This window comes from Hipposideros armiger, unplaced genomic scaffold (genome assembly GCF_001890085.2).
Source record: "Hipposideros armiger isolate ML-2016 unplaced genomic scaffold, ASM189008v1 scaffold_1144, whole genome shotgun sequence".
Taxonomy (NCBI): Eukaryota; Metazoa; Chordata; class Mammalia; order Chiroptera; family Hipposideridae; genus Hipposideros; species Hipposideros armiger.
The window spans coordinates 132,260-150,900 of NW_017732494.1; the positions used below are offsets into that span (position 1 = coordinate 132,260).

General features: G+C 33.1%; 1 protein-coding gene across 1 annotated transcript in view; it reads left to right on the forward strand.

The window, feature by feature from the left end:
* Positions 1-18,641, forward strand: part of OXR1 (oxidation resistance 1) — a 93,581-nt gene that overhangs the window by 37,896 nt on the left and 37,044 nt on the right. Inside the window, exons 7-9 of the mRNA XM_019632448.1 lie at positions 1,356-2,116; positions 5,602-5,770; positions 11,357-11,519. Of these exons, the coding sequence (XP_019487993.1) occupies positions 1,356-2,116; positions 5,602-5,770; positions 11,357-11,519 (1,093 nt within the window). The remainder of the gene's footprint in view (positions 1-1,355; positions 2,117-5,601; positions 5,771-11,356; positions 11,520-18,641) is intronic.

Below are 18,641 nucleotides of genomic sequence, written 5' to 3' on the forward strand. Positions count from 1 at the left end.
AAATTGCTTGGGAAGTTGATTTTAAAGGTGTTCTGGAATGATATTGAGCAGTAGCAGCATCATTGGCATAAATAAATATTTAGTCTTTCAGCATATTAACTCTGAAGTTTACAGTTATCTAAATATATATCCTGTTAGGTTTGTTAACTTGATCTAAGACCTAAGGGTCTTACTAAATGTACAGGATACAGTTTCTCAAAACTTTTGCCATGTTCCAAGATCCTATATATGCTGCAGTTTGAGGGGATCACCAGTAGATGGCACTATTACATATTTATTATAATAGAACAGGTTAGATGATTGTGTTTCTTAAGGAATGCAGCAGAGGCAGATATATGAATTGGACTTCATCTAATGAATTGGATTTCATGTAGCTTAATACTTTTTTAAAAATAAATTTTCCTATCCTATTTATAAAAATTATGCATATTCATTATAGAAAATTGGAAAAATACCAAAAGGTAGATTAAAAGGGAAGGAATTACTCAGTTTCACCATCCAGAGACAGCCAATTATTTTTGCCTTGATTTAATTATCAGTCTTTTTTATTTTCAAATTTGCATAAACATTAATAGTTTTTCTGCTAAGAACTCATACAATTTCCATTTATCACAAACTGTTTTTAACTGTCATTTTAAATTGCTGACTTATATTTCATGCCATAAATGTTTGCACTACTTCTTTCGAGAACTTAAACTATCTAACTTTTGAACATTACTGCTTATATATATCAATGCCATTGAACATGGGAATCTATATGTAATTACAAATCGTTCAACAATCTGATATCTAAACCCTTTAGCTGAACATGTTTTCTTAGAAATGTTGTTAAGAGCTGTTGTTGGTAGCCTGAAGAATTCCTGTAAGTAGTTTTGTCTCAGTTCTATTTAGGTTGGTTTTCGGCTTTGCATTTGAGCCATATGTTTTAGTTTAATATCTATTTAAATTTAAATAAGCACAATGTGTGTATGCACGACTGTGTAATATCAGTGTATTACTTTATTAAGACATTTACATTTTAATCAAAAATGTATCTAAGCTCATTTTATGTATTTTATCAATGAATAAATTTTAGTTTAGAATTATAGTGTTACCCAAAACTTACATCATCAGCTTCTCCTCAGGTAGATTAATTCAGGAAATCACACATTGATGTTTCCCAGATACTAAGTAATTAATGCAAAAGCTTGACTATTATTTGGTCTATATGAATAAATAAAAATTTTGATATACTGTTAAGAGATGTATGCTACATCCTTTTGAAAATCCTTTTTAGTAGTATTAATTCAGTGTTAAGCTTGTGGAAAATAAAGAACTATAATTTAAAAAGTCTAATAACTTTTGTTTACTGACAGAGAGATAGATCACTTATCAGGAAGGGACCTCTGCCATTTAAAGAAAATTACAAGAGGTAACACTGATGAAATAGACTCAAGAATCCGCGATGCCGGTAATGATAGTGCCAGCACTGCTCCTAGGAGCACTGAGGAGTCTCTTTCTGAAGACGTGTTTACAGAATCAGAACTCTCTCCTATACGGGAGGAGCTTGTCTCTTCAGATGAGCTGCGACAAGATAAATCATCTGGTGCGTCATCAGAGTCTGTGCAAACTGTCAATCACAGTGGAGTAGAATGTTCTACAGCCGTATCAGAGTCTACTAGTTCATCTGATCCATTAAAACCTGATTCTGGACATCCTACAAATGAAGTTGGGGCCCTTTCTCTTAAAACTGATTTAAATAATCTTGAAACAGCCACTAAAGAAAGTGATCAGGCTACAGATAAATTTCAAGAATCATCAGGCCCTAAAGAAGAAAGCGTAAGTGTAAAAAGTCACGAAGACCAGAATTTTCTTCTCAGTGAGAATTCACTACACCAAGAACAGGATGAAAAAGAAAGTGTGCCTTGTGGGGAAGCAACAGAATTTAAGCAGCAGCACGCTGTCAAAAAAGGAAAAAAAGGAAAGGAGCACAATCAGGTTGCAGAGACAGAGGTAGAAGAGCTACGGAAACTCTGGAAAACACACACTATGCAGCAGACTAAACAGCAGAGGGAAAACATCCAACAGGTGTCACAGAAAGACATTAAGCATAAAATAGCAGCTGGTGATCTAGAAGGTAAGTGTTAAAGAGTATATGAAGTTCATCTCATTGCATCTTGTCTTCTCTTTCCTCACTGACTCAAAAGCCGCTGAGTCGTAGACTCTGAAGGAGAATCTGGTGGCTCTTGACTGATGTTTCTCTGGGGACAAGTATGTAGCCTCTGGTTTCTAGTCTTGTGTTGTCTTATCCCATGGTGAATTATATACATAATTAGCATCTTTTCCACCATGTTTAAACATTCCTGACTCACCACAGTCTATCAACAGTTTATTTCTTGAAAATGCATACAAGCTCTGTAATACGTTTGATTTCTCCATTTTCTTTTTTAGTTCTTGGTATGTTACCTCATTAAGATGTCTTCTTACCATTGCATATATAATATCCTAATTGCAGTTATAATTGCCAAAGTTGTAATCCCATCTTTTTTACAATTATACATAAAAATCTATTTTTTTAATTTAAGTATCGAAAAGTTCCATCATTGTCTGATTAAATGTTTTCCTTTAAAAAGCAGCACTAAAGATAAATCAAAACACCATTTTCTCATTCAATGTTTCTTGGTACTGTTTACTTATAAAAATTAAAGTAATAGTCTTATGGTTTATTTCTAATATACACTGCTTCTGCTTCTTAGTACATTATGTCTTAAATGGTGTGTAGCTCAGGTATCTTAGCTAACATTTTTTATATTCATATCGGAATATTGATTCCAGATTAGTCCAATTTATATCGTATGAGCTTTTCTTTCTTTTTTTTTAACTTTGAAATTTTTTATTATTAAATATATATAAAATAAACTATACGATTTTAGCCATTTTTAAATGTAAAATTCAGTGGCATTAACTATATACACATTGTTGTGCAACTAGCACCACCATCCATTTCCAGAACTTTTTCATCTTCCTGAACTGAAACTCTGTACCCATTAAACAATAATCCCCACTCTCCCCTCCCCCTGGCCCTGGGCAACCACCATTCTACTTTTTGTCTATATGAATTTTTGTCTCTAGATACCTCATATAAGTGTAATCATATTATATTTGCCCTTTTGTGTGTACCTTATTTCCCTTAGCATAATGCCTTCAAGTTTCATCTATGTTGTGGCATATGTCAGAATTTCCTTCCTTTTTAAAGCTTAATAATATTCCATTATATATGCCACATTTTCTTTTTTTTTTTTTTTTGTAGCTGAGCCATCCTGCCACCTGTTGGCAGCTCAGCAGCTGCTCAGCTCGGGCCAGGACTCAAACCGCTGTTGCTCAGAGCTCAAACTCTTGAGCGAGCTCTTAACCAACTGAGCCACTCGGCCGGCCCCCTATGCCACATTTTCTTTACCTGTTCATTCCTTGATGGAAATATAAGTTATTTCAGCCTTTTGTCTATTGTGAGTAATGCTGCTGTGAATATTGGAGTACAAATATCTGAGTCCCTCCTTACAATTTTGTTTTTTAGAATATGTACCCAGAGGTGGATTTGCTAGATTCTGTGGTAATTTTATGTTTAAGTTTTTGAGGAACTGCCAAACTATTTTTCCACCGTGGCTGCACCATTTTATATTTCTACCAGCAGTGCACAAGGGTTTGGTCTAGTTTTTAAAATACTGAGTTTTCTTTCCATCATATTATTCAGGCACTCCGAAGACCTGAGGATTATATTCAGTAGATGTTAAGGAATTCATTTACTCAAAACAAGTTCTATAAGACTGAATAGTTCTCCTTTTGTAATTTTTTTCTTTATTAATTAGAACTAATGAATGTTCATTAGCAATCACTTGACAAAAATATAGGAGGATTTTAGAAAATTTATAAAAATTACCCGGAATTCATCACCTAGAGATAATCATTGTTAACATTTGGTATATTTATCTTTGATCTTTGGTATATATGTGTATTTGTGTATGTTCACATATACATATATACAATTTTGATATTATATGTATCTATACATATGTATTTTTATATAAAATCAGGATTATTCTGGATATAATGTTGTAATTTCCTTTTTTCACTTAATAGTTTATGTCATTGAACATTTTCCTATGTTATTGTAGTTCTTTGAAAACATGGTTTTTAATGGTCTGTAATTTAACCAATTTCATGTTAAAACATTCAGTTGTTACTAACAATTCATGTTGTTAAGATATTTTCTGTGTTGAAGTTGTAAAGAATGCTGACATGAATATCTTTATTTGATATGGTTGTATCTGATGATTGCCTTATGTTTAGAATCTTTGAAAAAGATAAAATAAGGGGTTCTGTTTAACCTAATAATATGAGAGACTATTTTGATTGTAGCGGGTTTGTTGTGATGCAGGGTTTGATGGGAGGAGACTCTATTATGACAAAATACTAAAAGGATAAAAGTTGGCAGATATGTTTAGATTAGGTATCCCAGGATTACCATTCAGTTTCTTCTTTTTTAAGTTTTTTTAAAGGAGGTTTGGTGGTAACCAATTAAGTTACTAATTTTAAGTAACTTGAGATTTTATACTAGGGAATAATTCAAAATTTATGATCTTTAGTGACTTTATAATAAAACTGCTTAATATAAAACTGGAACATAATATGGGAAGAATTGTAAAGGTTCACTTTTTAACCAGATGCAAATACAGTAATACCTTGGTTTGCGAGCATAATTTGTTCTGGAAGTAAACTACTCATATTGCAAGACATTGCTCGTTTACCAAGTTAAAATGTATTAGAAATGTTTGCTCGTCTTGTGGAACACTCGCAAACCACATTATTCACATTCCAAGGTTTTACTGTACTTGTGTTCAGATTATGTGCCTTCCACTTCCACAGTATTACACAGGAAAAAATCATGACTAGTACCCAGATCTCTTTAAGTATAACTAAGTGCTTTTTCCTCCAAAGTATGCTGCCTTTGAAAGCTAATTAATGACCAGATTCCTGAATTCAACCTTATTATCAGACCCTTAGTGTACCTTATGTCACCATCTCTGGCTGAAAGAGTTAACGATAATTCATGCTTAATAAACTGTCCAAACAGATTGCTGAATCTAGCATATTATTGATTCTTTCATCATACCCTTATTTGTGTTTAAAAGCTTCACAAACTATTTTATTAAATTTCTGTCTGTAACAACCATATTAAAGTAAGCCTTTTAAAATACTACAAACTTATTCAGTTGTTATCCTAAAAGGCAGAAAATTATACATGTATATGGAATTACTTTAGGATGGTTGTTACAAACAAAAATTTAACAAATGAGTTTCTGGAGCTTTCACATTTTTTCCTGATACCTTAGGTATAATTTTAGTTCATAAAGTGGTTGTTAGTTCATTAGTGTTGCTATACCTGTACCTTTGATGGAAAAAAAATACAAGTTACTTAAGAGAATTCACCAATATGAATATTAGTAAATTGAAGTTTTATTCTGTAATTATTTGTCACAAGTTTGGAAGTAAGCATTATTTAATCTAAACTATTTAAGCATGGTGATAAAAATTGAATAAGCACTATTTGCCTCTCAATTCTAGGTTCTGCACTTTTAAAAGAAAAGAGAAGGCATCGATTACATAAGTTTTTATGTCTCAGAGTTGGAAAACCAATGAGGAAAACATTTGTATCTCAAGCAAGTGCAACAATGCAGCAGTATGCACAAAGAGATAAGAAACATGAATATTGGTTTGCTGTGCCACAAGAAAGGTAAAGAATCAAACTACAAAAACTTAAAAACATGATTGAGAGTCTTTGACTTAGAATTATTTTGTCTATCACTTAACACCAATGACAGTACTTTTGAAACAAATAGTTTATGACTAAAAGCTGACATTAAATTTATTTAAAATAATTTAGCTCCTATTTTATACTCCTTAATTTACCCCATTTTTAATATTATTCCCTTTTGTGGTTTAATACAAAAATATGAATATATACCTAGTTTTAATAGTAAGGAAACTTTCTTAAAATGTCTTAGAGCAAGAAGGTTCATCAAAACACTAACTGGTATGGCCCCTACTTCAAGGCAGGTAATGGCGTATAATCCCTTTTTTAAAATCTCTTCAAATACTTAATAAATGCCTGCTATATATAGAGCGCTAAATTTGCTTCTAAAAGGATGTGGTCTTCAAACTATTGTTCGTATCCCCTACACAATAAAATGTTCATTATAAGTTTAAGCAATTGTGAAGGATGTCTGTCATCACTGTATTGTAAATACTGACATCTTAAGTTAAGCTGTTACATTCGTTTTTTAAATATATCCAATAGAATCTAAACATCATAACAATTTGCCCTTTACTATTATCCATTTTAAAAGCTACTTGAATGTGCTCTTCTTTAATAGAATTTACATCATTACCTTTTGTCTTTGAACTTATATTTCCATTATACCACCTCATAGAATCTTATTAAAGGTACTATATTTTTATTCCTTATTATATTTCTTTGTAACAAATTACATACACTTACACATTTATGTGTGTGTGTGTGTGTGTGTGTGTGTGTGTGTGTGTGTGTGTATACATACTGAAATTACGTTTATTTAAAAATTTTCTGTGACTGTTGTCAAAATAGTAAAGGCCCTAAGGCTTACCTTACTTGCAAGCTAGCAAGTTGGTCTGCCTCAGTTTAATGCATGCTAACAGAAAATGCTAGAGTCACAACAATTGCAGTAGTTAGAGTACCAGCATTTGCATGAGTTCTTTGAGCCTGGCTTCCTATAGTGTGATGTGAAGAAGACCAAGTGACAGATGCATATGCCATGGGTGATGTTACAGAAGAGGAACCATAAGTTTAGAGAACCTAAACCTTGTATAATATATGGGAAGCATGGTTGGCTACCCTTGGCTCTAGAGTTGAGATACTTTCTACCTTCTAAGACTACACTATGATGTTTCCTGTGCTGACATACTTGAAAAGATAGAGCTGGACAAAGGTTCTCAATACCTCTACTCACAAGACATGCAGAAATCAAGAAAAAATTGTCTATAAACAACTACATTATTCCAAATGTTAAGTAAACCCGGAAGAAAATTTAATTTTATTGTTAAAATTTTACTAACACATAATGGATTGTAGCAACATAAATTAAAAAATGGGCCCTTCTCCCAGTTAATTTATGTATCCATGAATATTGTTTATTGAAAGAATGAGATGGGATTCAGCCTCTCAGCTCTGTCCCCTCCTTTTCTTCTCTTCCTTTTAAGTACTGAGAAGCTTTGTTCACAAAAAAAGCCTGTGAGGCTATGAAGAGCTTTATTATCATAATGTCACTCAACTCTTTTTTTTTTTTTTTTTTTTTTAGCTGAGCCATCCTGCCACCTGTTGGCAGCTCAGCGGCTGCTCAGCTCAGGCTGACTCGAACCGCTGTTGCTCAGAGCTCTCACTCAACTCTTTAAACAGTTTTCTATTTACATTCCAAAAGTTACTTAATCATATTTCATCAAAATTATTTTTAGTGATCATCAATGAACAACTCCATTAAAAACTCCTTCAGTTTTGTGGAAATCAGTGAATTAGAAACCACCTGATGTGCCAAAGGACCCAGTCTGTAGACTGTTGCCCTGTCTCAATACCAACTTTGGGCAGCCTGGAAGTTTTTATACTTTAAGGCATGTACCATTGTAAAGTTCTGGATGGGTGAGGGTATACCTTTTTCTAATAAAATAGAAAAAGTGCTTTAGTGAAAGCCGAGAACAAGGACTCTGTAAGATACGTTGACCACAGCTTTCAAGCAGATGAGTATGAGAGAGGAGTAACATATGAAGGTAGAAGAAGGTGAAAGAAAGCGATTCCCTTAAGTGTCTGTGTATTTCTTGGAAAGTCTTTGTATGTTGCTCTTAAGACCACTGCTTTCAGGGATATAATGATAAAATTCTTCTCTGTCCCCCTCCCACCCAAATATACAATACACTACAATGTGTGCATTCAACAAAATGTGATTAGACTGATTTAAAAATATGGTGTGATTTTTTTTTTCGTAATTGACGAATACCTGAAAGGCACAGGGCCAAATATTCAGATTCCCAGTCATATCAAGGTGACCACCATGTAAAATTTACAGACATACTTCGGAGATATTGCAGGTTCAGTTCCAGACCACTGCATGTGAAAGTTATGTTACATTATACTGTAGTCTGTTAAGTGTGTAATAACTTGATGTCTAAAAAAGCAATGTACACACCTTAATTAAAAAATGCTAACAGTCTGAGCCTTCAGTGTATCATAATCTTTTGGCTGGTGGAGAACTTGCCTCAGTGCTGAGGGCCTCTGACTGATCAGGATGGTGGTGGTTGGAAGTTGCAGTGACTGTGGCAATTTCTTAAAATAAGGCAACAAAGAAGTTTGCAGCATCAACTGAAAGTTCCTTTCATGAACAATTTCTCTAGCATGCGATTCTTTTTGATAGCGTTTTACCCACAGTAGAACTTCTTTCAAAATGGTAGTCATTCCTCTCAAACACTGCCATTGATTTATCAATTCAGTTTACGTAGTATTCTAAATCCTTTGTTGTCATTTCAACAATCTTCACAGCATCTTCACCAGGAGTAGTTTCCATCTCAAGAAACTACTGCCTTTGCTCATCCATAAGAAGCAACTTCTCATCTGTTGAAGTTTTATCGTGAACTTGTTGCAATATAGTTATATTTTCAGGCTCTAGTTCTGAATCTAGTTCTCTTGCTGTTTCCATGACATCTGCAGTTTCTTCCTCCATTGAAGTCTTGAACTCCTCAAAGTCATTCATGAGAGTTGAAATCAACTTCTTCTAAACTCCTGTTAATGTTGATATTTTGACCTCTTCCATGAATCACAAATATTCTTAATGGCATCTAAAATGGTGAAGTCTTTCCAGAAGGTTTTCAATTTACTTTGCCCAGGTCTGTCGGAGGAATCATTATCAATGGCAGCTACAGCCTTATGAAATGTATTTCTTAAATAATAAGACTTGAAAGTCAAAATTACACCTTGATCTATAGGTTGCAGGATGGATATTGTGTTAACAGGCATGAAAACAACATAAATCTCATTGTACATCTCCATCAGAGCTCTTGGGTGACCAGGTGCATTATCAATGAAAGAATTTTTTTTTTTTTTTTTTTAGCAGTAGGTCTCAACAGTGGGCTTAAAATACTCAGTAAACCATAGTGTAAACAAATGTGCTATCACCCAGGCCTTGTAGTTCCATTAATAAAGCACAGGCATAATAAATTTAGAATAATTCTCTAGGATTTTCAGAATGGTAAATGAACATTGGCTTCAACTTAGTCACCAGCTGCGTTAGTGCCTAAATAGAGATTGTCTGTCCTGTCCTTTGACTCTTTGAAGCCAGGCAGTGACTTCTCCTCTCTAGCTATGAAAGTCCCAGATGGCATCTTCTTCAAGGCTGTTTGGTTTGCACTGAAAATCTGTTGGTTAGTGTAGCCACCTTCATTGTCTTAGCTAGATCTTCTGGATAACTTGCTGCAGCTTCTATGTCAGCACCTTGCATTTTAGGTTATGGAGACAGCTTCCCTCCTTACATCTCATGAACCAACCCCTGTTACCTTCAAGATTTCTTTTGCAGCTTCCTTACCTCTCAGCCCTCTTAGAATTGAAGAGAATTAATCGCCTTGCTCTGGATTAGAGCAGAACACTGAAACTTTTTCTCCATATCAACGATAAGGGTGTTTCACTTTCTTATTATTTGTGTGCTCACTATAATAGCACTTTCCAGTTCCTGCAAGGACTTTTCCTTTACATCCACAGCTTGCTAGCTATTTGGCACAAGAGGCCTAGGTTTCGACCTGTCTTGTCTTCCGACATGCCTTCTTCACTAAGCTTAATCATTTCTAGCTTTTGATTTAAAGTGAGAGACATGCAACTCTCCCTCTCACTTGAACTCTTAGAGGTCACCATAAGGTTATAAATTGGCCTAATTTCAATATTGTTCTGCTGAGAGAATAGGGAGGCCCAATGAGAGGAAGAGAGATGGAGGAATGGCTGGGTGGTGGAAGAGTCAGAACATGCACAATATTTACAGATAAAATTTGCCCTCTTACATGTGTGTGGTTCGTAGCACCCCAAAACAATTACAATAGTAACATCAAAGATCACTTATCACAGATCACCATAACAAATACAATAATGAAAAATTTTGAAATATGACAATTACCAAAATGTTAACACAGAGACATGAAGTGAGCAAATGCTGTTGAAAAGTGGCACCAGTAGACTTGCTCGGTGCAGGGCTGCCACAAACCTACACTTGGTAAAAAATGAAATATCTGTGAAGCGCAATAAAGCAAAGCGCAATAAAGCGAGGTGCACTTTATCTTATATCTTTAGCTACAGCTAACATAAGGGTTTAGTTTTTTTCATTACTGTTGACTTTTAATTTTTACACAAAGTTTTCCATTTTAATATTGTCCTAGCACTTTGGTTAATGATCATTAAAAATTAGTTTTATTAGGATTTTGAACTTCATTGTATACATGTAATTTAGGTAAGTTGCTGTTTTGGTAGAGATGAATTATCTGAAAGATAAAAGTTAACAGTGTGTTAATGTTAGCTGCCACATAATAAATGACACTTTAAAAAATAATTAAATTGGAAACATAATTTCCAAAACCATTGTTATTGATTGGCATTGGGAGGTTGGAAAATTTGTAATCAATTTTCAATTTTTATGCTAATTAAAGCCAGCAAAACATAGATATTTGAAATGTATATTTGACCCTCAAATATGTTTATCAGGGATTTAGTTGCCTTTTGTAACAACAGGCTTTCCTATAGTAAACAAAATTGAAGAGGGAAATGGATTTAAAAGATTAGATAATGTATCCCTGAACCAATAATAAACTGTGTGTTCCTGGTATCATTTACAGTTAAACACAAAAGACATTAAATTTCTGTTAACTTAGAAAAATTCTGCTTACTATTCATGTTTCAAAATAGGGAATTAGTAAATTGTTTACTTATATTTTAGATAATTATATTATGTAAATGATGTCAAAATTGTAGGTTCAGTTTCTTTTTCCATTACTAGTTGCTTTAAAGAGAAAAGACATAACCATGGACAGCATCTGAGCTAGTTAAAAACATGCCAAGGAAAATCTTAATATACTCAAAAAAATTTTTAATTAATATTTTTCTTGTAGTGAGCTTTGTTATCTTTTTAAGTAAAGCATAGTATATTTTGTGTATATTTTAAGTCTTTAAGTTTTGTCATGATATTTAACCAATGTAATTTTGTAATTCTAGCTAATAGCCCAGAACACTAGGTCTATTATTAATAGTCACTTGTTCTAACAGGACAGACCACTTGTATGCCTTCTTCATTCAGTGGAGTCCAGAAATATATGCAGAAGATACTGGTGAATATACCAGAGAACCAGGATTTATAGTTGTAAAAAAGATTGAAGAATCTGAAACAAATGAGGATTCTACTAATGAAGCAGCAGCCAGAGAATGGGAGGTAAGGAGGAAAATGTGAAGCTTTCATTCATCTTTTTCCTTTGTGTGAATTTTTATAGCTTCATGGAGATCTTTCTACAAAAGAATTTTTTAAAGGCTTACTTTCCATGCGTTTTATTGAATGAATCTGATTTGTATCTTTGGTTTATTACTTTTTGTCATTTTTCTTTTGCCTTAAAATACTAAAGATGCAACATATCAGCAATCAGATGACTTACTGAGTGCATTTTAGAATAATGTTAATTACTGTTATACTGACTTTCATAAACTTTTTTAGATTTGACTCATTTTAATGTTACCTCCTGCGTGGAGCTAGTACAGCATTCATTTAACACATTTATGCAAATTAGCACTCTTTTCTAAGCCCATACCCAAGCATTATTTTGACGTGAATGTAGTATCAACACTTTGGAAAGAAACTGATGCTGATTTTACAAAATAGTAAAAATGTTATGTGCTCAAATTTAATGAACTCATCTATGTGGCCAAATTAACACTAACCAACTTCCTGCAACCCCTCCTGGGGATGCATGTTTTAATAATACATAGCATGTTTTACATGCTTTGTCTTGTGGGATTGATAGGGTGACAGTTACTGGTTTTTCTGTTGTGTGATTGCCTGGATTAATCTCTTTGATGCATTAGAAAATATAGAGCAGATGCTAAAATGTGATAGTAAATGGGGTCAAATTGTGTTCATTTGTTGTTAATGTTTGTAGTTGTTTATGTGATATAAATGTATTGTGCATGCACTTAACATGTATAATGTTTGAAGGTATACATGGCAAGTCTTGTTTAAAATGTGAACCTGATTTTGAATGTGTTAAAGTCTATCTGTGTTTCTACGGTTCCTTTAGTATAACGGAGGGAAAGAGGTAACACATATACTGAGCATTTATTTTTGGTTCTTTTAATACGTAAACCAACATTATTAATCTTCACACCAGCTTTATTCACAAATAGCCCCAAACTGGAAACCACGTGAATGCCTATCAGGAGAATGGATAAATAAATATTGGAATATTCGTAAAATTCCAAATAATATGGCAATAAAAAAGATCTCGCACAGGCAACAACGTAGATGAACCTCACAGATAATATGTTTAGTAAAAAAAGCCAAATCACATAAAAAAGAGTATGTACTGTATAATTCCATTTACATAAACTAGTCAAAAGTCCATCAGACTACCTGTTTCAGGAGTTATTGGGTGGACAGGGGCAGGAGGGAACTTTAGAGTACTGGAGATGTTCTATATTTTATTCTGGATGATGGTTACATGGATGTTCCTATATAGAGAATCATCCCTTTGTATTTAAAATTAGTTTTAGGAGGCTTTTAAAATAGCCCAGGTGATCCAAGAAATGTACCTGTGTGCAGGCAGCAACAGTTGAAGGTAGCGTTAGAAGGGGATGAAATAGCTAAAGGTATCAATAGCTAGTAAGACTGAATTTAGTAACAACCAAGTAATGGTGAAGTTTTTGAGTTGGGTAAAAAGTGGATGGCAATATTTTCAATCAAGTAAGGGAATTGGGAGCTTTCTCTCCACTGGGGTTGAAGCACTTAATTTTGGAAATAATAGACTATTAAGGTTATTTGACTGTTGACAGTTTTGGTTCAAAGGAACTGTCTCAGTTCTTGTGGAAGACTGTGAGTTTTAATTTCTAAAGAAAAAATAAATGTCTCCTCACCTGTTTACAATCAGAATTGATTCAAATTAAAAGAAAATGGAAGGAAAACAATTTCAGAAACTTTACTGCATTTTCTAGATATAGTGCTACAGTGTCCAGTATGGTAGCCACTAGCCACATAGGGCTATTGAGTACTTGAAATGTTGCTAATATGCAACTAAAACGTGGAATTTTAAATTTTATTTAATTTTAATTAAAGTTTGAAACCGATAATTGACTCAGTTATTGGATAACCTTTAAATGTTTGGAACAACTTGGGTTTATGAATCTTTTTTCAACCCTAACTTTCATGAAATCTAAATATGACCTAAATAAATCTAAATCTCAGTAACATCAAGTATTTTCTGTGAAAATTTAGTGTCTGAATTTAGATGTGCTGCAGTGTAAAATATACTAATTCCTAAAGATATTATACAATTGCCGCCAGCAACATGTGGCTATTGAACACCTGAAATGTGGCGAGTCTGAATAGAGATGTCCTGTGAATATAAAATATACACTGTATTTTAAAGATTTAGAATTGAAATAAAAAAAGAATGTAAAATATTAATTTATATATATATTGATTATGTTGAAATCATAATATTTTGTATATATTAGGTTAAATATATTGAAATCATTTTAACCTTTTTTTTAACATAGCTACTAGAAAATTTATAATTGCATAGGTCTTGTATTTCTCTTTTACAGTACTGCTCTAGTGTCTCTGATGGTTACTGAGTACCTAAAAAGTACATTTTTTTCATTCAAAAGTCGCTCTTGGTGTTGTACATTCTGTGAATTTGAACAAATGTATAATGAAATAAGAAAATATTTTAAGTGTTAAAGTGATGTTTTACAAAAGGAATTTGGCTAGAGCACTTATATAAAATAAGAGTACTTCAAAATGTGAAGTGATATTTTTAGGGGGTTTTTCTGCCTAAGTAGGGATCGAGAATAGGTGACTTGTAATTTAGGATGAATTTATTATGGCTATCAACTTAGGCATTAGTGTTTGATTAAAACTATCTGGTCTACTCACTCTTGCTCAGCATCAGTGATGCATAGGAGATCTTTATTATCCCCGTTATTTGGGCAGAAATATATCAGTAACCCGCAATGTATACATTGGGAAACCTGCATATGGTAAACTTATTCCCACTCCCACTTCCCTTGCCTCTTTCCTGTCCCCCTCCCTGTATGAACACCGTGAGGGCTGGTTTTGTCAGTATCATACCCTACTAAGCCTCAGATCTAAGAGCAGTGTAGGTATGTATTAATTAATGAATAAATTTGGGCATACATTAAAATAGGATATAAAACTTCTATTCATCTTTCAAAATTGGTCTATATCCTAAAATAAGTTCTTATGTCAGTTGTAGTAAATATTTTGTCATAAAGCCGTAGACTGTGGAAGTTGGAATTAACTGACATTCCAGCCTCTTTCATTTTATATTTTACACTGTTCTTGGTTCTACTTTGACATATTCAACAATAGGAAGTTTATTACTCAAAGGGCATACTTTTCATTTTAGGACAACTCTATTAGAAAGTTCTTTTTTAGAGTGAATTTAAAGAAGCATACCTTTGTAAGTTTAATCCATTTGTCTTTGTTCTTCCTTCTGGCGCACATCAATAACAATAATTTTCTATATACCATGATAATCTGAAAATATTTATTATCTTCATTTTTAATCTTTTCCAGGATTATTTTCCCTGGTACTTCCACTGTTTAACTTTATTAGTAACTCTTTCTAAATCCTACACTATCCTCGTCATTATCCTAAAATATGTCAAAGCATTCATAAACAAATTACTAAAATGTGTACTTGACGTAATAAGAAAAAATCTATAACATTTGAAACAATTTCAGTTCCAAAACATGCAAATTGAAAGTCAGTCTTATTGAAGATAATTAGGAAGGCTAGAATTTAAGAATTAGAAATTATGAGAAATGAAGAAAGGAGATCAGTACTAGAGATTTATTTGTAGAGTGAATTCCAGAGAGAGGTGAGAGCAGCAGAAACCTATGTTTACTAAGAAAGTGAAAAGTTAGCCAAATTTTAAGGAGATCAGGAGTAAGAACTTCTAATGATACATCAGAACTAAGGTTTCTGAATATTGGGAGAAAGAATATGAGAATTACCATACTTATATAATTCAAATGTATACCAGTGAGATTGATATTTTTTAGTATATACCCTTTATTCTATTTAGTTAATGTAAATATAGTTAGCATAAAACATCAGGTTACCTCAACCATGTTATTTTGTTGTTGTTTTTTTAGCCTTAATATCTTGAGTTTGTTAGTTATGAATCTTCTGTTTCGGGGATTTTAATAACCATACCTTTCCACTGAAAAGGAATGACTTATTACAGAATCTTTTCCTCTGGTTTCTGCCAGTATCCAATAACAGGAAGACAGGAGAGCATGTGTAGTGAGGATAATATTTTATGTGGGGCTTTACAGTTTGTGAAAAATGTTACAGTTTGTGAAAAATGTTACTTACTTTTTTACTTTTTGATGGAGATTGTTTTTATGGATTTTCACTAGAAAGGGAAGTGCTCTAATGGTGTTTCAAGGTACTGAGGTAAAGGTGGGGAAAGAGCCTGTTGACACCTACTGTTTCCTAATGATAGTGCTTTGATTTTATAAATATACAAAAATAGATATTAATAGTATAATGAATTTGCATATACCAATCACTCAGCTTTATCAGCTTATTTCAACTGTAATCCTTTTCCCCAGTTGTTCACATTTCTTCAAATGTCATAAAAATGTTTAAAATGTATGTAATATGAGTGTATTTTTAGCTTATTTGAATCAAGATCCAACTAAAATCCAAGCATTTCAGTTATTAATAGTTAAAATTAAGTCTCTTAAGTCTCTGTAAATCTAGGTTCTTTCTCCATTTCTTTGCTATTCCTGTTGTCCTTGTAATTTTAATTTTTAAGAAATCAGATTTTTCCTGTAGACTGTCCCACAGTTTGGATTTTGCTGATGGCATCCCCACAGTGTTATTAGCATATTCTTCCACCTTGAATTTTCTATAAATTGATAGTGAATATATAGAATAACCCATTTAACCATAGACTGTCATCTTTATTATAGAGGTAATTTCTCTAAACTTGTTTCTTATTTGGCTAAAATTCTCATGTAAATCTTAGTAGTTAATCTGTAATTCAGAGTCTGTACTCTTTTTAGCACACCATCTTCTCAACCTTGGCAGAACCTTTGAATCATCTGGGGGAACTTCCAAAACTCTTATTGCCCAAGGTCACCTCAGACCAATTAAATCAGAGTCATGAGGTGTGGCACTTACTTATCAGTAATCTTTAAAGCTCCTCAGGTGATTACATTGTATATTACAGATGGAAAAATCACTATTATATAACCCATGCCACCACTTAAGGTGTTGCCTTAAACTTACGCAATGTTAAGACTGGAAGTTTCTTTCAGACTATTGATCATAATATAGTTTAATTATCAGGTCTCTGTCATGCAAGTTATACTGTATAAAATATTTTTCAAAATATTCCTATTTTTGATGTTTCATCTGCACATCAAAAGCATAAATTTGGTTCACTGTGGGGGAAGATTTCTTTAATCATTTGTGCCTTGATTTTTTTAAAACATGTTTTCTTATCAGTATTAGCCATGCTGATGCAATTACTCCAGGCATAGCTCCCTTACATACCAAAGGACTCCTATCACATGTCTTGATAATCCCTCCTCTTATAGTGCCTTTGAGTATACATACCAAGCTATAATTCATTGAACTGCACCTCTTTAATTTGTCCATTAAGTACTCTTTAAAGTCTGATGGACTTAACAAGTACCCAAGAGCTCAGTAGTGTAGTCGAAAGCAGTGGCTCCCACAGTAAGCCTGAAATATCTTTGACACCTGTTTTATCTTTAAGATTCATGTGAATTTTACATTCCTAATTTACTTGATGTAATATAAAAATAAGTTTTTTAATTCCTTACCATAAAAAATGATGCTGCAGTAATAATACAGGTCAATTGTATCCTGTCGCCATGTGTCATGACTCTTATTGCATCCTTGGGCCATATCATCCTCAGCCTCAAGTACAAACTCCAAGAGGCTTCCTAGTGGAATCCTCTGAAAGTTTTAGGTTTCAAAGTATCACGTGTTGGGTGTGCCCACTCTTGCTACTTGATGGCACAGGCCTTAAAATTGGGTCTTTTTAAGCTAAACTTGCTTGTTGTCCTACTCCCTTTGGGTTGAATTTCACTCCTTTTGAGATACAAACTGGCAGAAAAAGTTTTCCATTCTTTTCACTCTAAAGTTAATTTTATACCACTTATAGTTCACTATCTTTTATACTCCAAACCTACTAATTAAAGCATTCAGTGTACCTAGGATGATAAAAACAAGAAAGAAATTGACTTTATTCATTAGCTTTATATTCATTAGCTTTAATTGATTTATTTTGAAGTTATGCTTATTGATTAAATTAAAAAATATGAATTTACTAAGATTATATGCCAAAAGATTATATAACATATTAGTGTTTCATTTTCAAAAGTATTGATTAGTATTAGAACATTGCTCTGGTTTACCCCACTTCTCACCCTTGCCGAAGTATTGATAAAAATATGTTCCATTTGATTTTTGATTTCTGAGATGACTTGTTCATTTTTAGGTGCTTGACATTGCTCACATTTTCTCAAACACTCAAATCTTAGGTCATTCATTTCAGTGTAAGTGTAAATGTAAATATATCGACTACTTGTTACATAAACCTGTGCAAAGGTTTTGTAGTTACTCAAAATATTTTAGAATCTGCTTTCTGGCTTAGGTAGTTTTTAAAAATCATTTATAGAATCTTCACATTTTTATATTAATTTTTAGGTTCTCCATTTAAATTATATGAATATAAAATATTTAACCTAAACTTAGCATTGTAGGCTGTAAAATTTGTCATATTATGTCCTTATTGGATTTGGTTTTTTGCTAGTATGTGGTGATTGTCATGTGGAGTTAGTTCTGTTTTCTTGATTGTCATTAATTAAGTAGAGTGATTGACATGTTTGTTTATTAGGTTACTCAGAGAAGACTATGGCCAACAGTTTGGAATTGCTGCAACTTCCAAGAAGCACCAGTATCAGGAGGCTTGAATTGTTTGGCTAATATTTTATTTCTTAAGCTACCAGATAAAGCGTATACTGGTGTTCGTTTTATTAAACACATGGGTTTTTAAAAATTAAACACAAGTAATGCCAAAATTAAAATTGAGTCAATATGTAAAGCAAAACAAAACCTTCCTGATCTCTTCTCAGCCTAGTCAGCAAGATCCGTACAGAATTGATGTTGTTCACCGTGGAAGTAGTATCTGTGTCTAAGTCACTAAATAGAGTGAGGTCACATTTCTCCTAAAGGCAATTACAGAGTGTGTGTGTGTGTGTGTGTGTGTGTGTGTGTGTGTGTGT